Here is a 13,598-nt window from a genome sequence, read left to right on the forward strand (position 1 = left end):
AATGTCGGCTCTCTGCTCACCTTCACTGTTTCATTCCTCTTTTCTCCCACCTCTGGAACAAACTGCCACACTCGCTTCAATCCCACTCCTCCCTCCAGGTCTTTAAAACAGCTGTTCACCACCATCTGTTATCTTCCCCAATCCAAAACCTTGATCTTTTCTACCCCCGCTAATTCACCCCAGATCCACCTTGTTTGAAATTCCATCTTCTTTCCTGGAAGTCCTGGCAGTGTCCATATGTTTTATACCTCTCCCACCCTCCCCCTCTTCCCATGCCTCCCCCCCAACCCCCCAAAGCCCTCTCCCTCCCACAGATCTCTTGATGTCCCTGCTCTCAAATGTTATGTTTGTGTCCTTCCCCCTCTCTCCCCATCTTGTCTTCCGCTCCCCATGTTATGTGTTTTATGTGTCGGTTTGTCTTTCTGTGTGATTAATGTTAGCTCTTTCACGAGCCTCGATCTTGTATACAAAAAAAACAAAAACAAAAAACACCCTGAAGACCCCAAAGACACTTAAAGGCCCAGAGGAAGCAAAAGATTCTTTAGACTGTCGAAGTCTGTTTAGACTTCTGAATGGAAATTGATAACTCAGCTGAATTGCTCTGTTCTAAACTCTGACATTAGCAGGACATTACAATTACACAACAACAACAACAACAACAACAACAACAACAGGCATTTTAAGGCCATTTTCCCTGCAAGAGTGGGGGTTAGCCTTGCGGTCCCCATGACAATGTTCTCCATCTTGCCCTATTTTCTGCATCTCCCCTTGTTAACCCACTTGCCCGCATTTCTTCTTCGACCATCTTTAGCCAAGTCTTTCTCGGTCTTCCCCGTCCTCTACTTCCTTCTACATTCATTTCCATCACTCTTTTCAACCAGTCACTTTCATCCTTCCTCAACACATGACCAAACCATCTCAACCTGTTTCTCTTCACAGCATCCATCACAGGCTCTATTCCCATCATCTTTCGCAATTCATCATTTGTCTTCCTCTCTCTCAACGATACTCCGCACATCCACCGAACCATTCGCATTTCCACCCTTTCCAGCCTTCGTTGCTGCTCTACGTTCACTACCCATATCTCACTCCCATAAATCATAACACTTCTCACACATGCAGCACACACCTTTCCCTTCAGCCTCAATGACACTCCCCTCCTCGTCAGCACGCCACTCAGTTCCCGAAACTTCTTCCATGCACATCTCACTCGAGCAACCGTTGCCGAGTCTGATCCACCTTCTCCATTCAGCATGTCTCCAAGATAAAAAAATGTTTTCACACCTTCCAGCTTCATGCCATCTCCAAGATCCAACTCAACATTTCCTCCATCTGCAGCTCCCTATGTGCACACCTTACACTTGAATGTAGCTGCCACACTGGTTAATGACCCTCTCACACCACTACATTTTTGATGAACCCACTCAGCGCACATTGTACATTGAATGGAATTCACTCCGACACCCTACCTGCACACAGCACACGGCCACTTCCCAGTTCTTTCCACCTCACCACATGCTTTACCACTTGCTATCACCTTCGTTTTTCCGATATTCACCTTCAGACCTTTTGTCTCCATACATTCCTTCCACTTGTTCATCTTCTCCTTCAGTCCATCCATACTTTCTGCAATCACCACCAGATCATCTGCATACAACAACTCCCACGGTAAACCCTCCTTTACGTTCTGAGCCAGCACCTCCATCACAGCTACAAATAGTAGTGGACTTAGTACCGACCCCTGATGCACTCCCACCTTCACTTCAAACTCACCACTGTTCCCGTCCTTCGTCCTTGCAGCTGTGCGCGCTCTTTTGTACATTGCCATCACTACTCTGATCAACCATTCCTCCACTCCTAACTTCCTCAATGCCCATGTCACTACTTCATGTGGTACCCTATCGAATGCTTTCTCCAGATCAACAAACCCAAGAAACAACTTCTTCCTCTTCTCCATATACTTCTCCTGCAACTGCCTCACAATAAAAAGCGTGTCTATCGTTCCTCTTCCTGGCATAAATCCAAACTGCATTTCGTCAATCTTCACTTTCTTCCTTATCCTCCTCTCCAACACCCTTTCCAATACCTTCATTCCATGCTCCAATAACTTTATCGCTCGATACGAGCCACAGTCCAGAGGGTCACCTTTCCCCTTGTATAGAGGGACGAGGGTACTTAGTTCCCAATCCACTGGAATGCGGCCTTCTTTCACCACCAGATTGCAGATCTCTGTCATTCTCTTCACACCCCAATTTCCCGCTGCCTTCAACATATCTCCCACAACTCCCGTCGGCCCTCCTGCTTTTCTACTCTTCATTGCTTTTATCGCTTCCTCAACTTCCTTCTCGGTTATCTTCTCTGCCGGTCCTAAAACTGGGTTACTCTCTATGTTGCCATCCCATTCATTCTCTGTATTCAACAGCATTTCCATATATCTTTTCCATCTTCCTTTAATTTCATCTGGGTCCACAACGATTTGTCCCACTTCATCCTTCAAGCAACTCACCCCCATCACATCACACCTCTCTTTCGCTATCTGCTTTGCAATCCTGAATACCGCTCTCTGACCCTCTTCCAAATCCAAGCGTTCTCCGAACATTTTCCTATATGCCTCCTGTGCCTTTGCTACCTCTTTCTTTGCAGCCTTCTAACTTTCATGCTCTGCCTTTTCTGCCCCCGTACCCTTCGCCTTCTGCCACTCCTTGAACTTCTTCCTCTTCTCATCAATCTTCTTTCCAACTTCATCATCCCACCACCATGTTTCCGAGTTCCTCGGTGGTCCTTTTGTCCATCCACATACCTCACCAACCGCTCCCAACAGACTATCTTTCATTGACATCCAACCACTTTCAAGCTCAACCACATCATCCTCTACCCTACTCAGCCTCTCTTTTAATGCCTCCCTCACTGTCACCTCTTTCAACCTCCACACCTTCATTCTCGGTTGGTACTTCACCCGCCGAGCTCTCCTCGCACCTTACACCCTTATGTCGCAGACAACCAAGTGGTGCTGTGAAACAGCCTCCTCCCCCGGGATCACCTTTGTGTCCGGGAGGTGCCCCCTATCTCGCCTACGCACCAGCAGGTAGTCAACGTTTGTCGTCGACCCACCTTACGTGTATGTAACAAGCTTATTATCCTCTTTCTGGAACTGAGTATTACAAATCAAAAAATCAGCTCCATCAGCAAACTCCAAAATCCTTTCACCTTCTAGATTTCTCACAACATATCCATAACCCCCATGAACTCCCTCAAAACCATCCATACTCCTTCCCACATGTCCATTTAGGTCTCCTCCTACCACAACAACTTCCTCATCTTTCACGTTTTCCATCAGCTTCTCTATAGCACACCAGAACTTGTCCTTCTCTTCATCGCTCTGACCAACCTGTGGAGCATATCCTGAGATGATGTTCACCAAGAGCTTTCCAATCATCATTTTCACCATCATCAACCTTTCACTCACTCTAGTCACACTCACCACACTGATATTACAATTATAAAGGAGCTATACTCTTCAGAAATATGCAATGCCAAAGAAACTGCATTTGATATTTTGGAACATGGGTGTTCTTTGTGCTGGAAGCGAGATGGAGAGTGGAGCTCATGTTTACTAATCTGGATGGCTTGGGAGAGGAGCTTGTGTGGCGATCTACGACCTATTGCACATACCAGCTCTTACCTCAAAACCAGAACTCATTATCTGAGATAAGTTCCACATGCTCTTCTATGTCCCGACCTCGCTTTATCAATGGGGCTTGGGGCTGAGATTGAAACCAGATGGATATCCCACTCAGAGGCCGTTGTCTTTGGCTCTAAGCAAGTGACCTCTTCAACTCCATCCTCCCAAAGCAGGTCCTTCAAACATTCTGGTGGCTTCATTGATGAGAAACAGCTTGAAGACACGCCAGCGAGTCTGACCTCTTGTAATCTCTTCATGACCTAAGGCTTCTCCCTGGAAACATCAAAGGATTTGTGCTTATAAAATGGAACTCTGCGAGAGATTTTCAGAGAACTTTACTTAACCATTGTGATGCTGTGTTTTTGTGTAAATGTAAATTAGTTCTGTATCAAGTCGGGTTTTCTCCGCAGTAATTGAATAAATCTCTCAAACAAAATTGAAGTCGATGTCTTTCAATCTTAAACATCTCTCGACATCTCTTATTCAATAAGACCCAAAAGCCCCTGAAGACACCGAAGACCCCAAATACCCAAAAGACATCGAAGACCCAAAACACCCTGAAGACCCAAAACACCCTGTAGACCCAAAACACCCTATATACCCAAAACACCCCAAATACCCAAAACACTGAAGAACCAAAGACCCAAAATACCCTGAAGACCCAAAACACCCCGAAGACCCAAAACACCCCGAAGACCCAAAACACCTGAAAGACCCGAAAGACCCTGAAAACCCAAAAGCCCCTGAAGACCCCAAAAAGACCCTGAAGACCCAAAAGCCCCTGAAGACCCAAATACCCTTAAAGACCCAGTGTACCCAAAAGACCCAAAAGACACCGAAATGGGCAAAGATGCTTTTCCCTCTGAAACAACATGTGGTGAGGCGCTCGGACACGCTGAGTCACGCTAGTATTCACAATAACACAGACAGTGCATTTGTGCTTTTAGGACCTCTTTTTATTGAGAAACCCTTCACACATTCAAGTTTCATGAAAAACAAAGGCAGGAGTCTTCTTCTGATAAACAATTTTACAACAAGGGCGTTCTCCCAATATCACACGTGGCAATGAAACATGGACGACAGCAAAGATGGAGTAAAAGTTGATGTTCAAGCTGCCATGGAAAGATGCCATCTGAGCATAACCAAAAAGGGATTAGAAAAACAACTGAACCAGATAGAAAACAAAACTAAATAATCTTCATAATCAAAAGAGAGAACCCCCCCCCCCCCCCCAAAAGGAAGTTCTCAGGAACTCAAAATCTCCACCTCCTTTTTCAGAAAAGGATCATTATTCATGAACCAGTTGGTGAAACTTCATTCTCATAACTTTGTTCCAAGGGCTCATTTTAGATTTCTCACTGAACCTCTGACAACCTCCACTGTCGTTTGTTTGTCGTGGTATTCCCTGGAATGCTTTTTAAGTACTGTTAGGGTTTTCCTGATCATCCGGCTTTCCTGTTGCTCCAACTTTCATTGGTGTAACTTCAGATTTCTTCGATTTCGAAATGCTCTTAACCTCATTTTTCATATCCTGGTATTTCAGATTTCAGCTCTCCTGCATGGATCCTCATATGTGATTTCAAATGGACTTTTTCAGAGAAACCTTTATCACATATCGAGCATTTGTGCGGTCGCTCTCCTGTATGGATCCTCATATGTTTTTTCAAACTGACTTTTTGAGAGAAACCTTTATCACATATCGAGCATTTGTGAGGTCGCTCTCCTGTGTGGATCCTCATATGTGATTTCAAATTGCCTTTTTGAGAGAAACCTTTATCACATATCGAGCATTTGTGCGGTCGCTCTCCTGTATGGATCATGATGTGTAATTTCAATTTGCCTTTTTGAGAGAAACCTTTGTCACATATCGAGCATTTGTGCAGTCGCTCTCCTGTGTGGATCCTCATATGTGATTTCAAATTGCCTTTGTGATAGCAACGTTCATCACATATCGAGCATTTGTGAAGTCGCTCTCCTGTATGGATCCTCATATGTAATTTCAAATTGCCTTTTTGAGAGAAACCTTTATCACATATCGAGCATTTGTGGGGTCGCTCTCCTGTATGGATCCTCATATGTTTTTTCAAATCGCCTTTTTCAGAGAAACCTTTATCACACATCGAGCATTTGTGCAGTCGCTCTCCTGTGTGGGTCCTCATATGTAATTTCAAATTGCCTTTGTGAGAGAAACCTTTATCACACATTGAGCATTTGTGCGGTCGCTCTCCTGTATGGATCCTCATATGTTTTTTCAAACTGCCTTTTTGAGAGAAACCTTTATCACATATCGAGCATTTGTGAGGTCGCTCTCCTGTGTGGATCCTCATATGTGATTTCAAATTGCCTTTTTGAGAGACACCTTTATCACATATCGAGCATTTGTGCGGTCGCTCTCCTGTATGGATCATGATGTGTAATTTCAATTTGCCTTTTTGAGAGAAACCTTTATCACATATCGAGCATTTGTGCGGCCGCTCTCCTGTATGGATCATGATGTGTAATTTCAATTTGCCTTTTTGAGAGAAACCTTTATCACATATCGAGCATTTGTGCAGTCGCTCTCCTGTGTGGATCCTCATATGTGATTTCAAATTGCCTTTGTGATAGCAACCTTTATCACATATCGAGCATTTGTGAAGTCGCTCTCCTGTATGGATCCTCATATGTAATTTCAAATTGCCTTTTTCAGAGAAACCTTTATCACATATCGAGCATTTGTGCGGTCGCCCTCCTGTATGGGTCTTCATGTGTGTATACAAATTGCTTTTTGTCAAGAAACCTTTATCACAGACAAAGCACTTGTGGGGGCGTTTTCCAGTGTGGATCGTCATGTGTATTTTGATGTCACTCGTTGAAGCAAAATCCATTCTGCACACATTACACTTATAACGAATTCGTCTTTCTAGACCCTTTTTGTGTTTGTTTATTTTCATATTAATCTTGGTGTTGCGAGGCACAGACATGCACTTGTATTTTATAGGAAGGGAGTCTTGATGTCGTGATGACATTTGACATTTTGAATCTTCTGTGACAGATGAATCGTTGTTGTGTTGTCTGCCTTCCACATGTACAGCATGGACATCACCTGTGTAAAAATCAGCATCAGTCGTTTGCAGGGAAATGGGATTGAGAACCATCTTGAGAGTTAATGGAACATGTTAAGTCATGGAATGTATACTTCAATTTAAATATAAATATAAACACCCATGGGCGCTCACCGGGTAGAATAAAGCAGTATACTACACTGACTAAAGGTATTTTAAACCGTATCATGGCAATTTTAACCAATTTCAATGGATGCATGGTAATGATGTACATGTACAATCATGTACAGGGCAGCATGTACAATCATACTCACGGAATCATAAGACTTTAAAAAAAACAAAAAAATAACGATTTTGGGGGGAAACCTTTGGGGGTCCCCCCCACCCCCCCCGTCCCCTCTTCCCCATAGGCTACCTTAGATCCCGATTTTTATAAGTGCCGTGAACAAACTTTGGTACAGCACGGTTGGTAAAGGTTGTGGTAATGTTTCATTGAAATCGTGTGTGTAGTTTCAGTGAAGAAAGCAAATATCTATTTTGTGGGTTCAAACATGGACCCACTTTGATCCCTGGTTGACCCCTTCGACACCGACTTTTTTTTTTTAATGCCGTGAACAAACTTTAGTTACAGCATAAAAATATAATTTGTGCCAAGTTTGGTCACAATCCCATCAGCGGTTTCGGAGAGGTGTTCATGGAGTGACGGACGGATGGACGGACGGATGACGCGCCACCGCTTCAGGATGACGCGCCAACTTCGTTCCAGGTGAACCAATAATGAAGTTAAATATTGTAAAAAAATAAAACTTTCGGATGTTAAGCGCTATTGAAGCAGTCTTCCACATCACCCTATTTAACATGTCCAAGTACTGCTAAAATGGAGGTTAGTGGAAGTAACAAGAAGACGATTTGTGTTCAACAGTGTTCAAGTATTTCAATCAATTTACATAAAATAAAGATTGTAAAATTCATTTTATAAATTTTCTGGAATTTACTGGCGTTGCACAGTGTCAATTTCATCACTCTATTCAACACGTTACATTAGTTATTTGTGCCTGTTTTTTGTGTCTTTTTATGATGTCATTAAGAACAGCAATTCTCCTGTTTGGAATGATTTTCAATTTTGTTTTTACTCTCAAGACGCAGACAGATTGAAAATATTGTTGAGAAACGCGGGGTTTGGGGTGCGTCACGAGTGCGACTTCTCGGACTCTCCCAAACCTCTGAACCAACAGGTCGCCATGCCGCGGATAGGTTCGCGGCCCGACGGGATGTTAAGTAACTACTGACACCGATTGAGCCCACCAAACCTGGCAACACAATTGATCTCGGCAGGCGATCCTTCCATGGCATAAACAGGTAGGCAGCTTCTCCTTGGGTGCCCAACACATTCAAACAGCAGCAATTGCTCTGGCGTTCCAGCTTTTTTTTTTTTTTTTTTTTTTTTTTTGTATACAATATCGAGGCTCGTGAAAGAGCGAACATTAATCACACAGAAAGACAAACCGACACATAAAACATATAACATAGGGAGCGGTAGACAAGATGGGGAGAGAGGGGGAAGGACACAAACACAACATTTGAGAGCAGGGACCGAGAGACATGGAGACATCGAGAGATCTGAGAGAGGGCGAGGGCTTTGGGGGGGGGGGGCGTGGGAAGGGGGCAGTGGGAGAGGTATAAAACATATGGACACTGCCAGGACTTCCAGGAAAGAAGTTGGAATTTCAAACAAGGTGGATCTGGGGTGAATTAGCGGGGGTAGAAAAGATCAAGGTTTTGGATGGGGGAAGATAAGAGAAGGTGGTGAACAGCTGTTTTAAAGACCTGGAGGGAGGAGTGGGATTGAAGGGAGTGAGGGAGTTTGTTCCAGAGGCGGGAGAAAAGAGGAATGAAAGAGTGAAGGTGAGCGGAGAGCCGAGATTTCGGCAGTTTAACCATCAGAGGGTTGCTGGCAGATCTTGTGCGACCTGTAGGAATATTTGGGGGACAGAGCACAGAGAGAGCTGGGGGTGCAAGGCCGGAGAGGAGTCGGTAGAAGACAGAAAGACCACCTACCTGCCTGCGGTGAGTGAGTGAAAGGCCCTCAGAGATAGCTTCATCGCGGGAGATTCCAATAATTCTGAAAGCTTTGGTTTCAACAGCGTGAAGCCGAGCTAGGTGTGAGGCAGGAGCACCGGCCCATAGGGGAGAACAGTATTCCATTGAGCTGCGGATGAAAGCCTTGTATGTGGTGAGGAGCTCAGGTGTGCCGACGAAGGACTTCGCACGACGGAGGATGCCCAGTCGGCGACTGGCTTTGGAGGCCAGCTTGGAAATGTGGTTTTCCCAAGAAAGATCATGGCAGATAGTGAGACCCAAAATCTTGAGCGACAGAACTTCTTGGAGAGGATTGTTGAGAAAGTAGATGGGAGGGTTGTCCAGTCGATCTTTTCGGAGAGACATAGTAAGAGTGTGAGATTTGTCAGGATTGAAAGACATGTTCCACTTGTTTGACCAGTCTGTGATTTTGTCCAGGTCTTCAGAGAGTGAGGAGGCAGCAGAATGCCGATCTGAGGGAAGAGGAATGGAGCGGCAGAGAGTGGAGTCATCAGCAAAGAGATAGAGAGGATTTTCGAGAGAGTCAGAGAGATCATTGATGAAGACCAGAAAAAGCACGGGGCCCAGAACACTGCCTTGGGGAACTCCAGCCTGAACAGGAAGAGGAGATGAGAGAAACCCATTCAGGGCCACACGTTGACGACGACTAGAGAGGAAGTCCGCCAGCCATGCGTGGAGATTTCCATGGATACCAAAGGAGGAGAGTTTGGTGAGCAGAGCGGGGTGCCAGACCGTGTCGAAGGCACGTGATATGTCGAGGGAGACAGCTCTAATTTCCTGTTTGGCATTGAGGACCTCCATCCATTGTTGAGACAGCAGAAGCAGCATGTCCAGAGTAGAGTGACCTGGTCTGAAACCAAATTGATGATCAGAGATCAAGCCATTGGAGAAGAGGAAAGATTTCATATCAGAAGCAATGATGGATTCCATGACTTTGCTGATAATTGGGAGAAGGCTGATTGGTCTGTAGTTGCTAGGATCTGTTTTTGCACCTTTTTTGTGCAAAGCGGTGATGTTGGCTGATTTCCAAGCAGATGGCAGTTGACCTTGAGCAAAAGAGAGGGTGAAGAGAACAGAGAGAGGGTGAGATAGAGCAGCAGAGCAGGATTTTAGGACCCGTGGGCTGATGCCGTCGGGTCCAGTTGCAGAATCAGAGTCGAGGGTTGACAGAAACTTTTCCACCTTGTCAGGAGGAAAGGACACGGAGTCCAGGAGCAGCAGGGTACGACTGGGTATGGTGGGTACAGAGAGGGATGGGTTTGGGACACAAGATTTAGAGGCAAACACAGAGTTGAGGCATTCAGCTTTTTCACGTGCGGAGTCAGCTGTGTAGCCGATTGAGGTAAGGGAGGGGATGGAGGGGGAACAAACACCAGAAACGGATTTGACCAGACGCCACCAGGATTTGGAAGAGGGAGACAGATAAGAGAGTTCGGTCTTGAGAACGGAGAGATATTGTTTCCTGGCTCTCCTGAGGGTGGACACACTTTTAATCCGCTTACTCACTTAATATTCTATCCTGTGTAAGCTCCCTCTGCGGAAATGTTTGGCGGTACATCCGTAACCTGCCCATTAATTTAAATGTTCGCACTGATATTCGGCGGATTTCCTCCGGGGAACCCCGACGTGTTCTCCACATCCACTGCTCATGCTGCGGAACCCCCGCAGACTTCACACACATAACGCGCAACCCCGTATCCTTCACCACGCACACTCTCGCACCGTGGTACATCCGGTACATCCCCAAATTGCGTCGCGGAACAGCGCACACAACTTACACACATCGGCCATCTCACAATTTCTCACACAGCATTTATTCACACGATCCACTCCACAGTCAATATCACTCTATTCGCACACATGGGTCACTCCATGACAGTTTACACACTACTTTACATACGTGCCATCCTGCAGAGATTCAGCAGCTGAATTTGCCATTCGTGCCGGGTGCACCATTTATGCCGTACACACTCAGCCGCACACCATTCCTTGGGAATTTTTTTTTCAATCAGCCGCATACGGGCGTTTTGCTCAACATGTACTGTTAACACACAGTGCCAGCAGTGCCTTGAAATGTGACCTCCCTTGGACCGGTACGGATTACAAACCTGTTCTTTTGAATCTCCCGCACACAGGACCAGAACATCCAGGCATTTAAAATATTTCCAGCTCAGGAGGCTCAGCCCTCCCATCAGTCAAGCTAACGGTTACCCACGTCTGAGTCGGTGCATGCACTGCACTCTCTGCACACACTCCGTTGCACTCAAGCTCGGCACTCCAATGAACCCCAGGTTATTTATTCCATCCAAGCTCAGCACACACCCTTTCACACCATGAATTCCCTCCAGCTCACACAGCCCCACCTCGTCATGGTCCATTTTGATCGCTCATATCCTCTCCACCTGCACCTGCCATGTGTTATCCCGATCTTTACACATTGTTTCGACACTTTCTCGGATCTCCTCCTTAACATCCTCTGCCCTCTCGCTTGACTCTAATCATTCTTCTTTGCCTTTAACCATTTCATTTTTAACTCACCTGGAACAAAGTTCAGTGGAGCTTATGCGATGGTCCGTTCTTAAACACTTACAACTTCTTCTCCAAAACCGCTGAAGGGATTGTGACCAAACTTGGCACAAATGATATTTGTTATGTTGTGACTAAAGTTTGTTCACGGCATAAAAAAAATAAATAAAAAAATAAAACAAATCGGGGTCTAAGGCGGTTTACCGGGATCAACGTGGATCCAGGTTTGACCCCCTAAAATAGGAATTTTGTTTTTTTCTCTGAAACTATACACACTATTTCGATGAAACTTGACCACAACCTTCATCACCCGTGATTTACCGAAGTTTGTTCACAGCACTAAGCAAATCGAAGTCTAAGGTGGACTACAGGGGTCAAAGTGGGTCCAGGTTTAACCCTCCCAAAATAGGTATTTGCTTTTGTCTGAGAAACTACACACACAATTTCCATGAAATTTCACCACAACCCTCATCACCCTGATGTACCAATGTTTGTTCAAGGCATTAGAAAAATTGTGGTCTGATGGGGTATGTTGGGGGTTGGAGTGGGGTTGCCCCCCAAAATAGGTATTTTTCGTTTGTTTGTTTAGTCTTATGATCATGTTGGTATGATTCCAAATGCTGCCCTGTCTTCTAGCAACCATTGAAATTGGTTTGAAATACCTTTAGTCAGTGCAGTAAATTCTATATTCTACCAGGTGAGCGCCAGGGGTATTGCCCCGATGTTTAAAATTCATTTATCTTCATTATTTCCCGCTTTGACCCCTTTAGTTCTTCTTCTAAGATTAATTTAGTGTCTTCCATTCTTTCTTTCATCTCAATCGTTCATCCGATTTTTTCTATCTTCTGTGTTAGATCATCATAGCCCATATTACATTCTTTTTTACTTGCCCTTCTGAGCTGTCCTCAGATCCTGTATTTCTTCTCATTCGCTCGTTCAGTTCTTTATGCCACTCCGCAAATCCTTTTTCCCTGTTTAAGTCCATTAACCTCTTCTTTTATCCAATTTATCTACTCCATCATTCTAGCCTCACCTGCCCCCATCTCGTTCTGGACACCATGCACACGCTCACTCACCTCTCCCCATCGAGCATTGTGGCTATCTCATTGCCCATAGCCTTCATATCAGCCTTTACCTCTGCCTGCCCCACATGCATGTCATGCCTTATGCCATCGTTTATACCTCGTCTTGTTTGAACCTTATATACCTTTTACCTTGTCCCTCCTCAATTTTCATTGTCATCTGTGCCACGCGTTGACGAATCAACATCACCTGGTCACCGTCTGACTACAATGGCAACGGTGGCCCACTATTCCATGCCATTAGCGCTGCCTTTTGCAGGGGCTGGTGAGGAAGGAGAGATTTAGAGAGGGGGAGAGGGGGTTGGGTCCTCAATCGCTATTGGCACCTGTACTGCTGCCCCTCCTGGTCCTTCTACGAAAATGTCACATTCATATACAGCTTCCTGGGTCATTAGCTCCTCCATATCCTCCTCAAGTAGGCCCACCAGTTGCTGCTCACCTTGGTTTGCATACAACAACAACACAACAGGCATTTTAAGGCCATTTTCCCTGCAAGAGAGGGGGTTAGCCTTGCGGTCCCCATGACAATGTTCTCCATTTTGCCCTATTTTCTGCATCTCGCCTTGTTAACCCCCTTGCCCGCATTTCTTCTTCGACCATCTTCAGCCAAGTCTTTCTCGGTCTTCCCCGTCCTCTACTTCCTTCTACATTCATTTCCATCACTCTTTTCAACCAGTCACTTTCATCCATCCTCAACACATGACCAAACCATCTCAAACTGTTTCTCTTCACAGCATCCATCACAGGCTCTATTCCAATCATCTTTTGCAATTCATCATTTGTCCTCCTCTCTCTCAACGATACTCCACACATCCACCGAACCATTCACATTTTCACCCTTTCCAGCCTCCGTTGCTGCTCTACGTTCATTACCCATGTCTCACTCCCATAAATCATAACACTTCTCACACATGCAGCATACACCTTTCCCTTCAGCTTCAATGACACTCCCCTCCTCGTCAGCACGCCACTCAGTTCCCGAAACGTCTTCCATGCACATCTCACTCGAGCAACCGTTGCTGAGTCTGATCCACCTTCTCCATTCAGCATGTCTCCAAGGTAACAAAATGTTTTCACACCTTCCAGCTTCATGCCATCTCCAAGATCCAACTCAACATTTCCTCCATCTGCAGCTCCCTCTGTGCACAGCTTACACTTGAATGT

The 13,598-nt window shown here is 45.3% G+C and overlaps 1 protein-coding gene across 1 annotated transcript in view; it reads right to left on the reverse strand.

Moving 5' to 3' along the window:
• Nucleotides 1-4,612: 4,612 nt before the first annotated feature.
• The window catches only part of LOC137412875 (uncharacterized), a 98,116-nt gene continuing 89,130 nt past the window's right edge, over nt 4,613-13,598 (reverse strand). Inside the window, exon 4 of the mRNA XM_078770409.1 lies at nt 4,613-6,767. Within this exon, the coding sequence (XP_078626535.1) occupies nt 5,200-6,767 (1,568 nt within the window). The 3' untranslated portion in view covers nt 4,613-5,199. The remainder of the gene's footprint in view (nt 6,768-13,598) is intronic.

The sequence above is a fragment of the Myxine glutinosa genome, chromosome 1, assembly GCF_964187855.1.
Source record: "Myxine glutinosa chromosome 1, kmMyxGlut1.1, whole genome shotgun sequence".
In the NCBI taxonomy this organism is placed as follows: Eukaryota; Metazoa; Chordata; class Myxini; order Myxiniformes; family Myxinidae; genus Myxine; species Myxine glutinosa.